Consider the following 22123-nt stretch of genomic DNA (forward strand, 5'->3'; position numbering starts at 1 on the left):
TAGTACTGGAGTGGATTGCCATTTCCTTCTCCAGGGGATCTTCCCGACCCAGGGATCGAACCTGGGTCTCCCACATTGTAGACAGACGCTTAACCGTCTGAGCCACCAATTACTTAAAGCCCTATATAAGAGTTTGATAAAAAACTTCATGTAATAGTTAATCCTAGAAATGAACTGAAAGAGAAATGATTTTGTCAGAAGTTTGCTGAATTTTGGGGGCTTCCATCAAAGCTGGGTTCTACAATAACTTTTGTTATAAAGAAATGAAACATCAGAGAGACAGAGAAACCCCTCTGGACGGGGAAAGCTGGCTTCTACCATAACTTTTGTTATAAAGAAATGAAACATCAGAGAGACAGAGAAACCCCCCTGGATGGGGACTCCAATCCTCTCACTGCCCAGAACCAAACTCTTATTCTGAAGCCGGTGTGTGTGAGTATTTCCCAAGTTAATCAGTTTTAGTTCATAAATAGGCGTCCATGGTATGGATTCTTTAGAAGAAAGAATGATCCAGTTCCAAGTGTTGACGTCGCTTTGGTTAATTAAGAAGCCCGGCCCTTACCTCCCTCCCGAGCTCTTGCAGCAGTGCCCCCCACCCTCGGTGCCCACCACCATGTCCCCAAGGGAAAAGACCATGGTCCAGCTAATTGGGATGGAAAGGACTAAACATCTGCTGTGTGAATGAATGAACAAGTGATCACACAAAGGACATCGGGGTAGAAGGACAGGTGGGGCTGAGGTGTCAGGAGCCAGTCCATCTGTTCCAAATGCCGACAGGGAGATATGTCCCCTTATCTGGAAGAAGCTCCACAGCCAGGACTTCTGTTGGCATTCTTGCAATTTTTAAAGATAGGCAATAGATAAGCATCAGCATTGATTGTGTATATACCACGTGGCCAGCGCTGTGTGTTTTCCAGGCACTGACTCCAGGTGGTCCTCAAGGTATCATGAAGTCCTACGTCAGGAGTGAGGAACACCAAGGCCTGGGAGGTGAAAGGCACTCATCGGCAAGGGTGGGGCCAACCTGGGGGTTTCTCTAGGGGAAGGTAGCAGTCTCTTTCGGGAGGATAAACACTTCACTCTCAAATTGCCAAGAAAACTGCCATAATTAGAGGCTTCAGTTTGTATTTCTGCCTCACATTTATTTTCTATTTAGGCGTACAGGTTTCAAAGAAAAAAAGAGACAACCACTAAAGATTTGAAATTTTGGTCACGTGTCACCACAGGGGAAGTTAATTCTGATTTTTGTCTGCAATACCCAAGCACAAACTGTACTCCAGTAATAAAACACGAGCTTGGAAAAATAAGCACCTGGGGCTGAGGAAAAGTAATGTATTTGTCTCAGGGCAGGGGCTGAAATGCGCAGCTAAGTGTTTCAAGGGAGAAACATGTCAATACTCTTATCTTTTCACCAACCTTTGATGGATGTGCTAATCTTCGCAGGTCAGCGTGGTTCACCCTGGCAACGCACCAAAATAACTTATTTAAAAGGCAGCTGGCTTTTATAAGTGGACTGAGACATCCATTTTTAGGTTTTTGTTCCCTGAAATATATTCTCTTATCAAAACAGTATTCACTATATGTAGTAAGAGTTCAATGACACCTTTGCTACCACCAAGGAGACTGCAGAGGTGAGCAAGTTTGGGAATCACTGTCCTCGGCTCTCAATTCTGGATGACTTTCAAGCTCTGTCGAGAAAAGCAGGTAACCAGAAGGACATCAGACACGGATTCTCATTCCTTTAGAGCAGGAGCTGGCAAGCTACCACCCACAGGCCAAACCTGGCCTGTTTTCATCAATAAAGTTTTATTGGCATGTGGCGATGCCCAGGCGTTTACTCACCATCTCTGGCTGTCTTCCTCCTGCAAGGGCAGAAATGAGGAGTTGGGACACAGACCATGCAGCCTGAAAGCCCGAACTAGGAACTCTGGCCCTTGACAGCACATGCACTCTGGTGAGCTCTGTACTGCTGGGCCAGCAGGTTTGCATCCTCCGCAGCGGGGCTAGAGAACTTGGGGTGGGAGAGGACATCTGAGCCCCTGAAAGCCTTTGCCTAGCTCAGCTGGGCTAAAGAAAGAAGAAAAGAGAAACATAACGACTAGGCAGGATCTGCAAGTAAGAACTTGAATAAACTGGTCACTCTTATTGACATTCAAAACCAACAGGATGGATATGAAATTATCGTTTTATATTGAAAGAAAACCTCTCTTGCAACAGGACATGTTCTGCCCACTTCCAGGTGGCTGGCCTTATCACTACCCCCAGGGGACTTGGGTGAACATGCTAAGTTGTCGGCATCGAGCCCCCTTTCCCTGAGAAGAGCCATGGGAGAGGGGGAGAGGGCGACCGTGAAAGGCAACCAGAGGCAGAGGCAGGCGGGGGGACCCTGGGGGCGGGGCTCAGAACTTGAGTGGGATGACGGGCCAGTACTTGGGCTGCTTGCGGTCGCAGTGCTTGTCAAAGCTGAGCTGCATGGCCGTCTCCATAGCCTGGATCTTGGCGGCGCTGGCCCCGTACAGGCGCTTCATCTCAGCCTGGCGCCGCTCTCCAGGCCGCTCGGTTGGGGGCAGTGTGGAGCGGCCGCGCTTGTCGCAGTACAGGCCGTGGTCAGCATTCACGTAGTCTTTCAGGCGTGCTGCATCCAGCTGATGCTGCCGCCCTGGGAAGCAAGCAACATGCTCTGTGAGCCAGGTCATCTCAGCTGGCCCTCACTTCCCTCTGCCTTCCCCTTCTAACTGTCAGGGCACCTGGCCCTAACCCGCTGGCTGGGAGCTTCTCAGACTCGAAGGCGTAACCCATGTGCCGTGATCACTATCTCCTTTAGGAAGCACATCTCTCACTCACTCAGCACCCCAAACTATCCACGTTCAGCAATGGGCCTGAAAAACAGAGGAGAATAATGCAGCCCCTCAGGTTTCTCTGGATCCACACGGCTGCCCACAAGCTGCCCCATGAGGCGTAGCCAGTGGTACTCCCGTGGGTTCAAACACTGGACTTGGCCAGCTGGGAAAGGAAACACTTCCTGCCAAGTCCAGGGCTGCAAGTAGCAGTAATTCCCACCACAGGTGAGCTGGTGGGGGAAAAACAATCACCTCTGTGGAAGAGGTATGGGTTTGAGGTCATCTGGAAAAGGGTGAGTGCTAGCAGCTAGACAACTTGAGGATGAGAAACGATCCCCGCACACCTCCTCAACACAAATCACACGTGAGGAAAGGTGAACGGGTTTCAAGGCTGGCCAAAGGTAGGAAAGGCCGGAGAAAGCATGCTTCTGCAGATTGCAGGAAGGCCTCTGTGCTGCCTGCAGCAGCCCACAGGCTGCCTTCCCTCTGGATGGATGGGGCTTTTCCTTCGCTCCAGGCCAGCTCAGGCTCAACTTCGTGATGGTGGGTTATATGCTCTCATCTCACCTAAATGGATTCTTGCAAAGCAACACATATTTACTCAGGTTATCCTCCCCTCTCTGTTTTTACGGTAATAAGTCCTAGTAGCATAACTTTTATTCTTATGTAAACTAGAAACAACATAAAAATGTCAACAAAACCTAAGGTCAAATTTTAGCCAACTTACAGATTTTTGTAAGTGACTGTCAAGAACAGAGAATGCACACCTTTGTAGCCACTGCTGCTACCAAGAGAAATGCTACTTAGTAAGGACTGAAGATGGTTGTAGGGAATAAAACAATGATATAAATCATTTTTTCCTTGGTTAAAAAAAAGAAAGTAGAATGAAAGCTCAGTATGCAAGGGAACACAAGAGTGAGCACAAGTGAACTGCAAGATATTTATGTGCCTATGCTAATTGATGTGGCTAGGTACAGACACTCACAAATCTCATTCACTTATAAATCACATCGTGGAGCTGGAGAGGAGTTTTATAAGCTTGGAGACATTAAAAATGCATGTGGCCATTTCTGTCTTAGCGTACCTGCAGCTTCTTTTTATATAAGGAGGTAGTATGTGGATAATCCAAATGACTGTCAAGCAAAATAAATACAATATAACTGTTACCTTATCCACACAAAAGACAGAATTGACCTAGTGTAAAAGGCAGAACTAAACCAAAATATTGGCCTGACATGCAAATGAATGGGAAGTCAACAAGCATTTGTTTCTCATTTCTGGTCTTTCTGGCAAATCTGAAACTTCAGGATTTAAGATGTTCAATTCTCATATGGGTATACGGGTGTTTCAATTCTAACCGCCCCCCCACCCCCACCGCCACGGCCAAGGACTTCTCTTCTGAAGGCTTGGCATCTCCATCCAAGCCAGGGATAGCAGAGCCCCCCTGCTGCCTGTGACAGCCTAGGACATGTTGATAGTCCTCAGGCCCTGAGGAAACAGTTTCACACGGTCCCTCAGAGCCTGTGCACATGGAGGGCAGTGGTTCCCAGACCGTGGGCCTTTCACTCTCAAGCCTGTCCTAAGACTACCATCATTCTCACTGACAGGTTTAGTGACGCAACAGATGTTGAACTTCCTGTTGAAATCAGTCTCTGAGTTTACAAGTTTTAAAAAACACTGGAACCTTCTCTGTCTTTAGTGTTGCTCTCTGCCGTAAGAATATGTGAATTTAACCTTTTTACTTCTGCATCTTTATTTGTTTTCCTTGTAACTTACCATGACTATTATCATGATGCTTCTTTCTGCTGCCCTTCTGACAAAGACTCTCATGGACATCGTGCGTGCTAAGTCACTTCACTCATGTCTGATTCTTTGTGATCCTAGGAACTGTAACCCACCAGGCTCCTCTGTCCATGGGATTCTCCAGGCAAGAATACTGGAGTGGGTTGCCATTTCCTTCTCTGGGAGATCTTCCCGACCCGGGGATCAAACCCACGTCTCTTATGTCTCCTGCACTGGGAGGCGGATTCTTGACCACCAGTGTCACCTAGGAAGCCTGCATAGCGGGTAGTTGCCCTCCAACATAGATCAGAGAGACAGGAAGCAGGGCCCCAGGCACCAGCGGCCTACCTGTGGGAGTCCACCCTGGGGAGGGCACTGTGGCCTTTACTCACCCCATCTCCCCAGCCCTGGGGAGGCTGCAATGCCTGACCCAAAGCAGGTGGTCAGAAGTGGTTGTCAACAGAAAGCTCGGGCAAAGGCCATACATTATTCTTTTTAAACAACTGTCCCTTCCAGATGCTGTTGGAGAAAAATGACAACCCAGTGATAGAGAAACAGATGCTCACCTCTCAAAAGGCACTGGGCAGAGCCTCTCCCGGAGGGCCTCTGAATCTCCCTGGGGAGAGGCACTACTGAGTTGTAGTCTGATTTTGTTCCCTTACATTTGAGTTGCTTTACCTTTACTTACATACACACACCCAAGTTCTAACATTAGACTATTAATACAGACGTGAAACCTGGTCAGCTTAAAACCAAGCACATTCAGACTGGCTGGACTGGAGGCTACAGGTGGCGCATGAAAGTACTTTAGTGCACACTGACCCAGGGATCCAAGAAAACCTCAGATCAATACTCATTTGAGGGCATCCACTTATTTTGGGTTCTATTTATTGCTTCCTCCGTCCCAGTGAAGGAAAGGAATGTCAATCACTGGCCATTTTTCTTTCTGTCAAAACAAGGTGAGGGCTCAGCCAACCAGATGGCTGACAAGCAGAGGAGCTGAACATCACACTTCAGATATAACTGGCCCTTGTCACGCAGACGTCAGTCATTTTTCCTGAAAACAGCTGTGGGACTCAGTGTTACTAAGCACTTTTATCGTACAGGATATTTGCCCAAGGCAACTTGCTTTAAAACAAATCGGAGTATCTTTGTTGATTCCACCTTTAACACAGGGTTGTAGTGGGGTAAACCGCCTACAAATTTCCAGCTACCCAAAACCTCAGAAGCTCAGGGAATTTGGGGATGTAACTACAGATTGAGATGATTCTGGATTAGGGTGCATCCCAAATCCAATGAGAGTATCCTTCTGTGAGACAGAACAGGGCATATACAGACACGGGGGAAACCACAGGAAAATGGCAGCAGAGACAGCGCCCTTGTTGCCACAAGCCACTGAAAGCCAGGAGCTGCCAGGAGCTGGAGGAGGCAGGCCGTAGCTCCTTTCAAGGTGTGGCGCTGGTGACACCTTACCTTTGTCCTTCTGGCCTCCAGAACTGTGAGAGAAGAAACTTCTGTAGTTTTAAATCACACAGTTTGTGTAATTTGTTACAACAGTACTAGGAAACTAATTCCAGGGTTAACATGCACATAGAGCTAAAATAGGAAACACAGCATTAGACCATCAGGGAGAAACTCTACTCGACTCCAGCTGGGTTCAGGCTATATAACCTTGATATTTTCACCTCAATCTACACATTCACATGATGCTACCAATGTAGACTTCAAGTCTATAAAGGAAAAAAAAACTATCATGGGAAGTGACTTGGACTTCAGAGACCCTGACATAGCAGGAAAACATTTATTCAGTATTCCACAGATAATTAGCCCAAAGGCAGAACATTTTGGAGGACAAAGCATTAAGACAAATGAGTGTTAAAGAATGTGATTTCCCCCCATTTTTCTAGGATTAGCATGTCTGGTTATATTCTCTGCTGTGTTGCCAGGATTAATGACCTCAGCAGAACTGAGCGAAAGCACAGACTTGATTTATATCACTAATGCCTTGTTTCTGGCTCGTCAGCAACACACCCAGAACACAGGTGCTTGCCAAGAGCTGGAGCCGTTTCTGATGGGTCTTCTCCTCTCCTCAGCCTGCATCCCTGACTCCATGACGAATGTAGTCCCCAAGTCCATGGGCAATCTCCATGTTTACTTTTAGAATAAGAGTCTCACGCTCTACCAACTGAGCTAGCCGGGCAGCTTACTTTTAGAATGAAAGTGCATTTCCAGCCCTCCCTTCCATTTTTCTAGGGCCATTCACACGTGTCCTCTCACAAACTTGTTGATGCCCATCTGAACATCTGGACTAGATGAGACACACACACGGTGGAACTGTGCTTCACCAGCATGCTCCTACACTTGAACCTCACTGACGAAACCAGGATGGCTCACTAGACACCGGGCCGTAGACTTTGCTATATCCTCCAGGTTTTCCAGGGAGGATGGGCTGGGGTTCCAGCAGACTGACTGAAAGCTCACTAGGAAGCCTAGAGTCTACACCTTCCTGCTCGGGGAAGGCGGTGGGGAGTGGGTGTGGGTACCAAAGAGTGGAGCAGACACGCCCATCACACGCACACGAACCACATCTGGGCCCTTCAGTAAGAACAGTGCTTTGAGTGCTGCACAGGCATGCACTGACCCCTTTCCTTTCCCTCTCATTGCACACAGATCCAGTACCTCAAAGCTGAGCGCACACTCCATTTCTCCACAATCACTTGGTGGAACTCCTCTGACAGCTGAGCCCACTGGCTCTTCCCCTCACTTGCAAAGCTACCCATGACCTGCACCCCAGACAGCTCTTCTAGTATCCTTTTAAACCTGATTTTTGTCTTCTCTTCCCACACCAGTTTATGCTCTTTGAGACAATGTCCCTGTTTGCACCTGACATCTACCCCCAAAATATAGGACTGGTTCTCAGTGAGACAACAGTGGTGTTTGTTTCAGGGGGCCTCCTTCTTAAGTATTAGGATGAGGACCTCACAGTCTCAGTTCATTGTTATTTATGACTAAAAATGATGCCTTTATTAACCTAACAGTTATTTTTCCTAAGAAATACCTGACAACACAGTCAACCTTTTAAAACTTCACAACCATCTAATTTCCCTTAAGTAATATTACCAGTGAAGTTTTAAATAACAGAAATAACCATTAAGGAAATGTGATATAGAACCATCAAAAGCATGCCTGTTACCCCTGCACAAGAGGAGTTCTTTATTTATCATAGTTAATTAAAAAAAAAATTTTATCATGGAAATATGTGAAATTAGAGATTCTCTAGAACAGTAATCACAAACAAGAACACGCTGTCCACGCTAAAGGATTTTATCCCAAGAAAACATTAAATAAGACTCAGATGACACTAAACTGTAAAATGTATAAGTTCTTGTGGAGGTGAGTAATCCGGAAAAAGCTAAATCTTTCAAGTTTATCTACGTTTTCCCTTGCTAGTAATATCTGATACAATCTATGTTCTCTAAATGATTCATGTGATGGGCTGGGTTTGCCCTGATTGAATAAATAGCTTCTAGTGGCTCGAAGAGCAAAACAACTTCAACCAAATATTCACACGATGCAGGTCCCTCATTTCTTTATTCAAACATCTCCCAGCTGTGTGTGTAGCCGAACCTCCGTGAGCATTTCTAGCAGAGGTAATGGATTGGAAAGCACTGTGGGCATTCCAATTACTTATATCTGAGTGCCATCATTCATGACTGCTCCGAGGAACACATATTGATCCTGTACACCACTGAAAGAGCTGCTGGAAAACCTGGCGCTGGTGAAGCCATGCCTGTTATTTTTGGAGGGGCAGCATCAGGCCCCGGCAGCTGCTTCTCAGAGAGACCATGTCTTTAGTGAGAAGATTCAATTCTGACACCAAAGCCTATTCTCACCCTCGCCAGACAACTCTCATGTCTCCCAGGAACCTGACAATGCTTCCAGGGCAGATGCCCTTGTCTCCTACACTCACTCAGAAACTTCTAACTCCTCACTTGGGTATAGATGATATTTCAGGTTTATTTTAAATTAGCAGGTCATTCAAAATGGCCTTTTATGGCTGGGGTTTGCTCCCATCCTTAATTACAACTTCTGTCGCAAAAGTAGCGCTCTTTCTGGCAGGAAGAACATGGTCTTCTGCCTTGGGTAAGGACAAGAGAAATAAGCACTGGCTTCCTCATATTTTATTTTCCAAAAGCTTGTAACAGCATTCCAAACACAAGTGGACATGCTCCAATGACGACCCTCCCTCATCCGTTTATATACTTTTAAATTAGACCCATGGTTATTCCCAATGTATTTTGAAAAAAAGTAAAATTTATTTCTGAAGATCATGGAAAGACATGTATTCTGTGTGTAATAAAAAGTAGTTTTAAAAAGACTTGTTTGGATGTACTTTCTGATATGCAAAAAAGAAGCCAACAGTTTAATCAAAAGAAGGGAAGTAGAACAACTGAACGAGTAGTGAGAACCACAGGTAGATACTAAAGGCCACGAGGCTTTACACACAGCCCACTGCTCAGTTCCTTGTACTCTGCTGCTGCTGCTAAGTCATTTCAGTCGTGTCCGACTCTGTGTGACCCCATAAACGGCAGCCCACCAGGCTCCCCCGTCCCTGGGATTCTCCAGGCAAGAACACCGGAGTGGGTTGCCATTTCCTTCTCCAGTGAATGAAAGTGAAAAGTGAAAGTGAAGTTGCTCAGTCGTGTCCGACTCTTAGCGACCCCATGGACTGCAGCCCACCAGGCTCCTCCATCCATGGGATTTTCCAGGCAAGAGTATTGGAGTGGGGTGCCATTGCCTTCTCTCCTTGCACTCAGGGGGCATCAATAAATGCTCACCAACCCATAAGTAGGAACATACAGATCAATCAAGATGTAAATGAAATCACACATCCCCCAGTTTCTATGCCTCTGTTTACTAGAAAATTCTAAGTAAAATATGTATGATTAGAATGCAATAAAAACAATATTGAGACTGCCTACCAAAGAATTGATGCTTTTGAACTGTGGTGTTGGAGAAGACTCTTGAGAGTCCCTTGGACTGCAAGGAGATCCAACCAGTCCATTCTAAAGGAGATCAGTCCTGGGTGTTCTTTGGAAGGAATGATACTAAAGCTGAAACTCCAGTACTTTGATCACCTCATGTGAAGAGTTGACTCATTGGAAAAGACTCTGATGCTGGGAGGGATTGGGGGCAGGAGGAAAAGGGGATGACAGAGGATGAGATGGCTGGATGGCATCACCGACTCGATGGACATGAGTTTGAGTGAACTCCGGGAGATGGTGATGGACAGGGAGGCCTGGCGTGCTGAGATTCATGGGGTCGCAAGGAGTCGGACACGACTGAGCGACTGAACTCAACTGAACTGAACTGGTTGTAATGGGCTTCCCTGGTGGTTCAGATGGTAAAGTATCAGCATACAATGCAGGAGACCTGGGTTCGATCCCTGGGTTGGGAAGATCCCCTGGAGGAGGGCACGGCAACCCACTCCAGTGTTCTTGCCTGGAGAATCCCCATGGACAGAGGTGCCTGGGAGGCTACAGTCCATGGGGTCAGAGAGAGTCTGACACAACTAAGCAACAAAGCACACACACAGGTTGTAATAGGGAGAAAAGCATTTGTATATCTGTTAGAGACACTTAAAATGCAAATGGGCCGGTGACTCTTAATAGTAAGCAAAGTACAAAGAACAACTTTAGTTTTTTGTGGCAAGTTACTAAGGAATTAAAAAAAGAAAATTCCTACTTTCTGACTGAAGATATAAGACCATTATCACAATTCTCCAACCCTAGGGACAGACAGCCACAATGAAGGATCAAACAAGAGAGGGTAAGTACCAGGCATTTTGTTGCTCTGTTTAGGTTCTCACTGGTCTCCATTCTGAAGGGAGCTTGAGATTTAAGACTTGGTGGCTTTGCAGCACCAAGGCAGTCTCTCAGTTGTGTACCAGTGAGCTGGCAACAGTACTTTAGGAACCGAATGATCTCAGGGACAAAATCTCCTTCCTAAGCTTGTGCTAGATGAATAAGCAGAGATTGGACAGACCTTGGTTTGAATCCTAATAGCAAATTACTAGTTGGTCTCATAGAACAAGTCCAGAAACCTACTGAGGTTTCACACGTGAGAAAAGTCCAGTTTCCTCATGTGTGAAATGGGCTTAAAGCCCTGAAGGACTGTTGTATAGGTTAGGGAATGCATACATACACACACGCATGCAAATATATTCCACCCAGTGTACTGCCTAAAATTCAGTGATAGAGGTGCTATTAGGATAAGTTTTGTTCTAGAATTTAAAAAGGGCTTCCCCAGTGGGTCAGTGGTAAAGAATCTGCCTGCTGACCCAGAAGACACCGGAGATGCAGGTTTGATCCCTGGGTGGGGAAGATCCCCTGGAGAAGAGAACGGCAACCCACTCCAGTATTCTTGCCTGCAGAATCCCATGGACAGAGGAGCCTGGCAGGCTACAGTCAGTCCATGGGCTTGCCGAGTCAGACACAACTGAGCCAGCCACTAAACAACCACCACCACTACAACAAGGATTTTTTTTTTTAAAGTCCTATATTGAAACAACTCTGGAAAACTAATGTAAGTGAGGTACCACATCACAAGTGCTTTTTCCAGGCTTAGGATTCGGTTTGACTATTACCTGGACCCAAGTAAGGGGTTAGAAGTTTGTACATGAGGGCAGGAAGACAGGCCCAAGGCGGGGCAGGCTGTACTTACGGAGCTCCTCCTGGTGCTGCTCGGTCTCTGCGAAGTACTGGCGCAACTCATCCGTGATCACCATGTTGCTCAGGTCGCACACTATGCCGCAGTCATCGGACTCGCTATCGTTGTCCTGTGCGAACCGGGCTGGCTTTTCTGTGCTGCGTCGTTGTGGTCCCGGCTTGCCGGGACGTGAACGCCTGCGGCAGGCATCCCTGGAAGCCGAAGGAGACTTGGAATGGGACTGAGGACTTGTGCCACCCTTGGCGGCAGGACTCTGGGCAAGATCAGTGGCTGGGTAGTACCACGGGGAAGGGACGACTGATTCCACCGCCTTCTGATAGGCACTCTGGTGGCTGCGCATCCATGCCATGGCTTGATGGTAATGCTGCCAGTACCTTGCATAGACTGGATGAGAGGACCAAGACTCGGGAGCCTGTGTGGATTCCGACTGCAAAACACAGAGACTGCAGGCTAGACACCACATGGGTTCAGCCTCAAAAGAAACCTTCAAACAGTCAATCAACTACCTTTGTACTGTGTATCTACTAAATACCTCCTCCTCATTAGGATGCCTGGGGGCCAAAGACGATATAAGACAGGTCCACGCCCATGAGTGCACACTTGTTCTGAAGTACTTGCGCATGACGTAGGCACTGAACAATGACTGAGGTGGCAGCCCATGATAAACTAGCTGCTGCTAAGTCGCTTCAGTCGCGTCCGACTCTATATGACCCCATGGACAGCAGCCCACCAGGCTCCTCTGTCCACAGGATTCTCCAGGCAAGAATACTGGAGTGGGTTGCCATTGCCTTCTCCAATGCATGTATGCATGCTAAGTCGCTTCAGTCGTGTCCAACTCTATATGACCTCATGGACAGCAGCCCACCAGGCTCCTCTGTCCACAGGATTCTCCAGGCAAGAATACTGGAGTGGGTTGCCATTTCCTTCTCCCTGATAAAACTAGGGACAGAGGCTAATAATAATCATTTTTAGATGACATGCAGGGAGCAATGAGGAGCCACTGCCTATCATCCTGGACCTTTCAACCTGCTGCAATGAAGTGACCAATTCCAAGTTAGAAATGCCTGCCAAGAAGCATGGGGATTACTGAGGATGATGTTCTCTGGTCCCTCCCTCTCTGGCCCCTAAACACCTGCGGGCCCTCAGTGCCTGGGACAGAAGCTGACTAGCCACGCATCCCATGGTGCTTTACTTATAGCTTTCTGATGTATCCCTTTGTTCTACTCCATCATGCAATGAGACACTAAGACTTTTAAAGTGAAAATGTACCTTTTTTTTTTCTCTCATGAGTTAAAATGAAAAATCTTACCTTTGCCTCCATCTCTGACTGTGAAAGTCCAAACCGAGCCCTGAAACTAGAAAAGAACAAGTCCAGGGCAGACATCTGGTCAGTCCAGTGGTGTGAGGTTTGTGGCCATTTCCCCAATAGCTACCTCTTGTGATTCACTGATATGGCAGGAAACATCTCAAGGTAAAGTTTAATTTGCAGCTGCATCTTTTACAACTTATTTAAAACAGACTTAAAATTTCCCCCTCCTGTTCAAGGGTTCAGAGATGCTCAAAGTGCCAGCATGTACCAGAAGGTACCTAAGAAAAAAGTTAAACAAAAGCAATAGCCTAAAACCCATGAGAATTTAAGCATCTATGAGACGAAACCCCTAACACAACGTGATGCTGAGCAAACAGGTACTTGGGTTTTGAAACTCTGGAAATCAGATACTGAAGGAATCCTATTTCTCCTACTTCACTTAATTATAGGGTAGAATCTGAAAACCTCCAAGCCTTAAGAAATAAACTCGACTTATTCTGTAACCTCCATCAGATGTTTTGCTATGGTTAATGTGGAAAACTGATAAGTTAAATTGACCACATCTTTTAAGATTTAGACTAAAGAGAATGATTCACATTCTTTTTAAATATAAGCAGCTTTCAAATAGAGTATTTCCAAGAGGACTGACATGGTCTTCTGTAAATTTATCTTAAACACAGCCCACACTTCTTGTTACCTGTTCTAAATTCACACACACATAGTAAATGTAAACTGGGGGAAAGTGAACAAATGCAGTGAAAATACAAGTGTAAATGAATGTTCACATTAGCTTGAAACTATAAAGGCTTGAAACATGAGCAAGTATCTGAAAGTGTGGCTAACTGCTATGTGCTTTATAGGCTACTGAAGAAATATATATAAAAACAGTCAATACAATTAAGGAGCTAACCACCTATAGAGGTAAAATGAACACAAGAGAAATTATAGTAGAAATCAGTGTATATTAATACTCGAGTGCTAAAGGGTAAGGTGTAGCCTTTAAGTGGCTAATTCCCTCCAGTCAGGTTTTCTATCTCCACCACTGAAATCTGAACAGTTTTCTGAGTGCCCGAAGCACATAATGACATTAAAGTGAATTTCATGTGATTCTTAATCAAATTTGTTTCAGAAATTAACAATTAGCATAGGAATTAAATTAGAAAAGCCTAGGAGACATCTGTGCATCTTGGGGAAATTAAGAGTTTTGAATCCCGACTTCTACACCTTAGAAAATACATACTGCAGCCTACCAGGCTCCTCCATCCGTGGGATTTGCCAGGCAAGGGTACTGGAGAGGGTTGCCATCGCCTTCTCCATACTTAGAACCAGATCAATGTAAACATTAATTATCTCAAACTGGGAGATCTGACAGCTTCCAATATGTAATAAATATTACTGTGATTGAACACTACTGCAGATCCCAGACAACCCTGTTTTTACTTATAATTGGGAAAGTCCAGTCTGGCTTTAGAAGCAGTAGTACCAATATTCTGCAAATACACAAAATGGCTTATGAAAGGCTCCCCTCTGCAGAGCGAGAAGTCAGGCACGTGTGACAGAGTAGACAACTGTTTAGAGGTTCGAGTGTAATTCATCACGTTTGCTAGGCAGTTCAAATGTCAATGGCTGTGATTAAAAAGGGATGGGAGTGCTAATTTGAGGAGTGGTTACTTATGTATGCATTTGATTCAACAAATAATTTGACAGAAGGACTGCCATGTTCCACTGCCTCAGAAATCACTAAAGGCGCTCTGAGCACTTTGGCAAGAAAGCAGCCAGGACAAGGGGCTGGGATGAAGAAAGCCAGTTCCTGCACTTGGATCAGAAGTCACTCAGATTCAGCCCTGGGTGCCGACTATCAATAAAGCATTATCAATTCACTGCCAAGAGGTTGGCCTCTTTTAAGACCCAGGCCATGAAGGAAAGATGAATTTACATCCATCATGGAATACAGGCAACTTTGTCGATTTTACTGATTATGCTTTCCTCATTGTCTAGCCACTGGGACACTTATAGTGCCATCTTCCAACATGTTTAGAGTCCTCAGGCTCTACGTTCAATATGCTGCTCCTTCTGTCCTTGGCTTTATTATTTTCCCTCCTCATATTCCAAAACATGTGTGTCATATGCTTTTACATCTTAAGTATCTTTAAGGTTCTTAAAATCCTATAGATACTCAATTAAAAAGAGTATTGATTATATGTGGAATCTAAAAAAAAAAATACAAATTAACTTATATACAAAACAGAAAGAGACCCACACAAGCTTATGGTTATCAAAGGAGAAATGGGGGGGGGGATAAGTTACAAGTTTGGGATTAACATATACACATTACTATATATAAAACAGATAACCAACATGGACATACTGTATAGCACAGGGAACTCTACTCAATATTTTGTAATAACCTATAAAGGAAATGAATCTGAAAAAGAATATATGACTGAATCACTTTGCTGTATACCTGAAAGTAACACAACACTGTAAATCAACTATACTTCAATAAAAATAATAAGTAAAAAAGTTTTCTTTAGGTTGAAAAAATAGTTCCTGAGAATGAATGACAAATTAATCAATTCTCTCTCAAATCAAATACGATAAAGTATAGAAAAACATGTCTAAAGAAAGAGTAGCTTGCAGAGACCTTTATAATTACTGTTAGCTGGCTATTTCCAGTATTACTCTTGGTATTTTATACCAGCAAATTTTTTTCTCTAAAGGGCCAAATACTCTGGGCCTGTGGGCCACATATCCTGCTACATAGCCTTTCTCTTTTTTTTTAAATTGAAAAGACCACCCAGTAACAATGTAAACAGCATTCTTAGTCATGGGCCATCACTTGCCCACCTCTCCCTAATGTTAATCCATTATGATGCTGTAGAGACCCTGCCCTCAGTACGCTAAGCATCCCACATGTTCCTCGCTTTGCACTTAGAAATCAGTGGAAGAACTGAGATTCTCACACAGCTCAGAAGTTACCAGGCTCAGAATAAGACCAGAGCAAACAAGAAAACTGATTATGACCAATAGAAATCATGGTGACCAGTTCCTAATACTGGGGACAAAAGAATCCTGTCTGTGACTAAATAAGCAAATCGGACTATTTCTTAAAGCTACACAGACCTTAAAGACTTAATTAAGAACAAAACAAAACAAAATTCTAACTCCTGGAAAAGAGGATCAATCAACAGGGCTTAGAAAGCACATGCAGTGCCCTGATTTCTGCTGGAGATCCTACAAGCTGCCCGGGCCTTGCAGGAACTCAACAAGGGACAGGAAGCAGGAGAGAGTTCCGAGTGTCTATTCCCTGGAAGAAGGAACCCATATCCTCCCCAGCTGACCGCATCTGTCAGCACCCAAAGGAAGGTGAGAACCTCCTTGAGGAATGGGCCCTGTTAACTTTTTTAAACTGGGTACTCTTTCCACACAGAGAGCTTAAGGACCTAATAAAACTGCTGGGGCTTCTGAAAAGCCAACATTAAAAGAATTCTTGACACTACCACAGTACTTTCACACATTACTACCATCTCAAAGAAAAGAAAGCTTATGGGAACAGCAGATGGGAGATGCCCTTTCAGTGGTCTTTAATTCGATCTTCCCTTCCCCACCTTCCCAGGAGCGTCTCGTACTCTTTTATGGCGCCTGGCTTCGTGGCCACTCTTCTCCTAGTGGGAGGTGGAGCTGATAGAAGAGAGAGGGTTGATGTCAGGGGAGGCTGGGACCCACAGCCCTACCAACTGGGCAGCCCTCCCCAGGGAGGACAATGGCACAATAGTCACTGCCCAGCTGAGCCCAGGCGAGCACAGAGGCCCAATTCATTGTCTGTCCTCAGCCAACAGAGGAGGAAGGAAAAAAACAGCACTGAGGTCATTCACGAAACACTGCCGAGGCCCACAGGCGAAAGACAGTGCCTCTGAGTCTTGAATGATACATTTTCCCATATAGCCCTTCTTAAAAAATGCACTCATTCTTCAATGACTCGGCTTATCCTGAGAGATACATTTAAAAATGCCTAACTATCCACGAACAACAACAGACAAGAGCTTTGTGGTTTTTGATGAATAAAACGTGACTATTTCCATTGAGTCCTTAAAAATTTCCACCAAGCAGTTGAAAATTTCCACCTATAAGCAATGTGGCTTTGTTGAGAGGTAGTCACACTGTATACAATCTTTTAACTGCCTATTTAGATTCTTATAAATATAGGGTCTAGGACACCTCATAGCAACCAGATAGATGAAACACAAATTCCCTTTGAAATGATAATGGATATTCTATAACTGGATTTTCCTCTCTATCCTGCTTTCCCACTAGAATACTGAAGACTGAATACATGAAGACTCCTCTACTTTGAGTTTTGCAAAGAAACACATTTAGTGTTGGTCATTAAATAAGTTATGCAGGTTTCCTATAAGGCTCTCAGTAATTTGGTTCTTGAGGCAACCATAGAATTTGGGGGATCTAATTAGGCCTTCAGTATACATTGTTTCAAGGTTGAAAAAACCGGGTCTGCTGGAGACTGCTCAAAATGAATGACTGCATGGTACAGAAATGTGAATTACAAAAGACAGTCACATGAGGTTCTACTGACTCTCTGGATATGAGGTAATAACCCTATCAAAGATGTCTCCCAATAACACACATGCTGGTAGCAACTTCCTCAACTAATATAAATGAGAAAAGGAGGTTTTTGGGGAGCAGAGCTTCTTGTTGTCACCCCTAGCTACAATCTGAGGCTGGCAAATTCATCTGGCTTGCTGCCCTCAGAGGCTCCCTCCTGCGGCTTGGCATGGTCCCTGCTCAGTGATTTGGACATCAGAGATGGCTCAAGTCTGAACGGCCTTTTCCCACCCTCAGCAGGCCAAGCTCTATTTCTGCCAGGAACAGGCCTCCTACAAGCCCATGAGCTGGGGTTCAGAAGGCCTGCCCCTCTCTGCCTCTAACAGTTCAAACTGATGGGTGAAGGAGCCCTAAACCTGAGTTTGATTTCCTCTTCATTCCCTCCATTCCAAACCCCAGTTTACTCTTCTGGTTGTTGCTAAAAGAAGCTATATCACAAAGAAGGCACAGGTGGGGAAGCAGAAAGGCTGAAAGGATAGTTAACAATTCTTCTGTTTCATACAAATCATACTGCACCCACTGAATGGCACTGTTTCATTTGTCAGCAAGGGTGAGGGATTTGTGAATGTATTTATTCCCAAGTTCACCAATCCCCATGTCACTAACTCACCAATTCCCTGTGTGAAATACAAGGACACCCCCAAACAAAACTAACTCCTGAATGATGAACACAACAGGCAATGGAAAATTAACCAAAAAGGTCTAACCATGACTAGTTATTTGGAACCAGTCACTTGGAAATAGTTACTTGGAATGAAGTTCCAAGAGTTCGGCATCTATTTTGTGAATTCTCCAACCTCTACTCTATGCTTATTTGTTCAATTTTTCTCCCTATCCTTCTCATCTCACCCTATCCTTAAATGTTGCACCCTAAAAAAACAAAATACTCCTTTGCCATCTATAAAACACTTTTAGAATTAAAATTCTCTCTGGAGCTTTAGTTTATATACTTGCCTAGCACAGCAATGAATAATCCGAGTTCTGTATGCCTTACTGTGAACTTGCCTTCAGTTATGCCAATCCAGAGCTACTAGCTAATGGTCTTTGAAAATGTATTTTTGTTCACAATGCCATCCCAAAGGGACTGTTACTCCTATAAACTATATTAGTATAAACTGTACTTGTAAAGGTTACAGCCTTCACCGTGTGCCCGCAGCGGGGAAGCGCACAGGGTAGAAGACCCACGGCGCCTCGCCCGGCCACCCTCGGGTTGCCCAGAGACCAGAGGTGGTACCACGAGTCGGGTCAGCCAGACACACCACACAGGAGCCTGGGAACTCTCAAAGTAATGCCAGAAATGTGATTTGTGTTATTAATCTTCACTCTAGACTTTCAAGTAATGTTCTGACTTAAAGTGAAAAACAGCTGAATACAGAACCTAGCTTGTGAAACAACTTTTAAGAAAAACATTCCTGAAAAAAAATTTTTTTTTTCAGAACCATCTGGTCTATACTAAGGAACTCTCAAGATTTCAGAGCTAAAAGGTACTTCGTTGGCCACTGGTTTGACTTCACTTAATTACTGAGGAAGAAAAGAGGGAAAAGACCTTCTCCACCTCCTCAGGTAAGGAGCAGAGAAGGCTGTAGGTGCCAAATATTCTCCAGATAACTTCCATCAAAGCCTCAGATCTCCCATAGAGGTCAACATGCGAGGGAAAAGAGAAAATCCCAATTTTTGGGTAGACGGGCCAATATCCTAGACATCCTTCTAAGAACGAGGCTGACCTAGGCTATCTTCTGTTCCAATACTGGGCTGGGTGGGTAAAGCGAGTTCACCTTTCAGACCTAGCTTAAAGTGTTACCTGGCACATCAGAATCGCATGGGGGCGCTTTCAGAAAAATAACCAATACCTGGGCCCCACTTCGAGAGATTTGAACTTAACTGGTCTGGGATGGAGGCCCGGGCATTTTAAAGCCACCCAGTGATTCTAATGCACGGCAGAGCTGAGAGGCTCTGGAACCCGTCCCCTCTCACAATTCACCACCAGTGATTTAGGGGGTCTCATGGGCCTCTGGCCCATCTTTTGCCGCGGGATGGTGATAAATACGACAATGTGATAGCCAAGCTCTAAGCTCTCCTGGCCTCTGAGGAAGTCAAGCTCACGGGACTCCAGGCTCTTCCTTCACTCCCCAAATGAAACCCAACCGTCCCCAGAGGGGACGCGTCACCTCAAAGGCTCGTAGCTTGCGAATCCTGGGCGGTGGGCGAGCTGGGACCTATTTCCGCTTGGAAACTGGCTGAAACTAGTGGGCGACCGTTACGGGGCTGACTAGAAGAAGGTTTCCGGCGCGGATCGTGTGGCTGCGACGCGCCGGAACTCCCGCCCTCCCCGCGGTGACGTCAAATCAGCGCCACGTTCCGCACCACGCAAGGGGCGTGGCGCGGAATGGGGCTCCTCCTCTTGAGGCGGAGCGTGGGGACGGCCGTTATAGTGAGCCGATCGCGGCACTCGGGTGGGAGCGGGTAGTGGGCGGGATCGGGTAGTGGGCGGAGTGTACTCGTCTCTGCGCGGTTCCCGTGTCCACAACACTTGGCGTTTAACTCTTCGCTCTTCTCTCAACGTTCTCACCTTCGTTCCCTTGTGTTTAGTTAGCCTTTTCCTTTTTTTTTTTTAAACAGAGCGTGGTTGTGGCCCAGGAAGAAACATCCCGACTTTGAAATAGTCATACAGAGATGCGTTTGAGTCCGAGTCTAGCCTCCCTAAGCCTCAGGTTCTTGTCCCGAAAAAGTGACTAATACCAGTGCACAGTGCCTGGTATATGATAACAGACAAAAATTAGTGTCTATTAATTAGCATTTTTATCATCACAATAATTAGCAATATCTCTGCTGTTAGGGTCGCAAAGGATCAATAATAAACAAGCGTAAATCACTGGAAATCTAAGTGGCGTACCTTCCCGGGGTAATTTGGCAAAATGCAGCAAGAGCAGAGAGGGGGCATATTTTTGTACTAGAATGTTCACTTCTGAGAATTTATCCTAAAGAAAAACACACATAAACCGGATGCTCACTGCAGAATTATTTCAAAAACCGGAGATTGGAAACAAATTCCTAATAAGAGTGGATGGCTAGTTCAATTAGGCTATATCAATGGTGTGAACGTTATTACCATGTTATTCTTATACTCTAGAAGAATCAAATACTGTGGAAGAAAAGTAACAAATCTGTATGGATGCCCACTGTGGTCAGGTATTATTCCATATCTGCACAGTCCACTGCAGCCATTTACCCTGTGTGGCTGTTGAGAGCTTGAGATGTAGTCTGTATTGAGGTGGGCTTTAAGGGTAAATCACACAGTAGCTATTGCAGAATTCGTTTGAGAAAAAGAATGGAAGATATCTCACTTTGAAATAGTGACAACATGTTAGGGAAGGACCATTTAGGTTAAATAAGACTAAATTTAATTTCACCTTTATCTTTTTACTCTATTAAGGTGGCTACCAGAACATTCAGCATTCTATATGGGGCATGCAAGACATAGTGCATGCATATTGCATATTACATATGTCTATGGGACAGTGTTAATCCATTTACTGGATATATGGTGGTAAACAAGACAGTTTTTTACCTCAAATTTTGAACACTCTGTTGAGTAGAGCACAGACAATAAATAACATCATTGTACACAATGGTAAGTTCTGTGCAGAAAATCTAGCTGGGTAAGGGCCAGAAAGTGTGTTTATATTGAGGGTGGTTATTTTAGACAAGATTTGTCCTCCAGAAGGTGGATGTGGGAGGAATTAAGATATCTAAGGATAGAAGGGTGGGGGGAGAGTAGGGATGTGGTGTCTTCTGGGAAAAGCCAGGTATGGATTGAGTCTGATAAATCAATTGGGTCCTGGAGGAATCTCTACCGGAGGGAAGAAACCACATCAGGGGAGGAAGGAAAGAGAGAAGGGAAGGTACCAGGGAGAAGGAGCTCAGGGGGCCCACATCGGAAAAGCACAACGAAGCAGACCTGGAGTGGATGTGTTTCAGGTCGTGTAGTTACTGGAGTTCTATGACTTATATACAGTAGTACGGTCAGTATGTGTATATACACACTCATATGTATTCTCTCTGTCTGGATGTAAGGTATTCAGAATTGTAAGGGAGACGCACCAGGCCAGGGACTCAAATTCCACCTACCTTGTAGGTTCAGACTCCCTGGTTTACTACCTTGGCACACGTGGTCCAACATGGTACACCATTGCATCTTTCTTCTAGCCATTGGGAAGGGAGAAAGGTGAAGCCACTTCCATCTGAGGCAAGGGTCCCAACCTCCTCGATCTAATGACTGGTGATCTGAGGTGGAGCTGATGCAATAATAATAGAAATAAAGTGCACCATAAATGTAACATACTTGAACCATCCGCAAACCATCCCCACTCTGCCCAGGTGCATGGCAAAAATGTCTTTCACAAAACCAGTCCCTGGTACTAAAAATGTTGGGGACCACTGGTAAGGTATGTTTTCCCCACCTCAACATAATTCACATTTGAGGCTGGATAATTCTGTATTTTGTGGAGAAGGAAATGGCAACCCACTCCAGTGTTCTTGCCTGGAGAATCTCAGGGACGGGGAAGCCTGGTGGGCTGCCATCTATGGGGTCTCACAGGATCTGACATGACTGAAGCGACTTAGCAGCAGCAATTCTGTATTCTGAGAGTTCTCTTGTGTGTTGTACTTTGTTTAACAGCATCACTGGCTTCTACCCATTAGATGCCAGTACATACCTCCTCCCACCCCACCAGTTTTGACAGAAAATGTCCCCAGACATGCCAAATGTCCCCTCGGGGCAAAGTGACAGCGTCTCCCCAGTTGAGAATCACTGCTTTAACTACTACTCTGTTTCCCACACTTC

At 45.2% G+C, this 22123-nt stretch overlaps 1 protein-coding gene across 5 annotated transcripts; it reads right to left on the reverse strand.

Annotated features, from left to right (window-relative positions):
* Positions 1-1116: 1116 nt before the first annotated feature.
* Positions 1117-19635, reverse strand: GEMIN8 (gem nuclear organelle associated protein 8). 5 transcript variants are annotated; one of them, XM_055563670.1, is made up of 7 exons: positions 19449-19635; positions 12661-12706; positions 11633-11778; positions 11346-11542; positions 2431-2659; positions 1843-1862; positions 1117-1688 (listed from the first exon to the last, which is right to left on the reverse strand). In XM_055563670.1, the coding sequence occupies exons 2-7, from the start codon at positions 12670-12672 to the stop codon at positions 1609-1611; spliced, it is 684 nt and encodes a 227-aa protein (XP_055419645.1). In that variant the 5' UTR covers positions 12673-12706; positions 19449-19635; the 3' UTR covers positions 1117-1608. The 5 variants fall into 5 exon arrangements, with proteins under 5 accessions (XP_055419645.1, XP_055419646.1, XP_055419641.1 ...); XM_055563671.1 differs by having other exon boundaries at positions 11726-11778; positions 19449-19632; XM_055563666.1 differs by having other exon boundaries at positions 11346-11778.
* Between the last annotated feature and the right edge of the window lie 2488 nt (positions 19636-22123).

The sequence above is a fragment of the Bubalus kerabau genome, chromosome X (assembly GCF_029407905.1).
Source record: "Bubalus kerabau isolate K-KA32 ecotype Philippines breed swamp buffalo chromosome X, PCC_UOA_SB_1v2, whole genome shotgun sequence".
Taxonomy (NCBI): domain Eukaryota; kingdom Metazoa; phylum Chordata; class Mammalia; order Artiodactyla; family Bovidae; genus Bubalus; species Bubalus kerabau.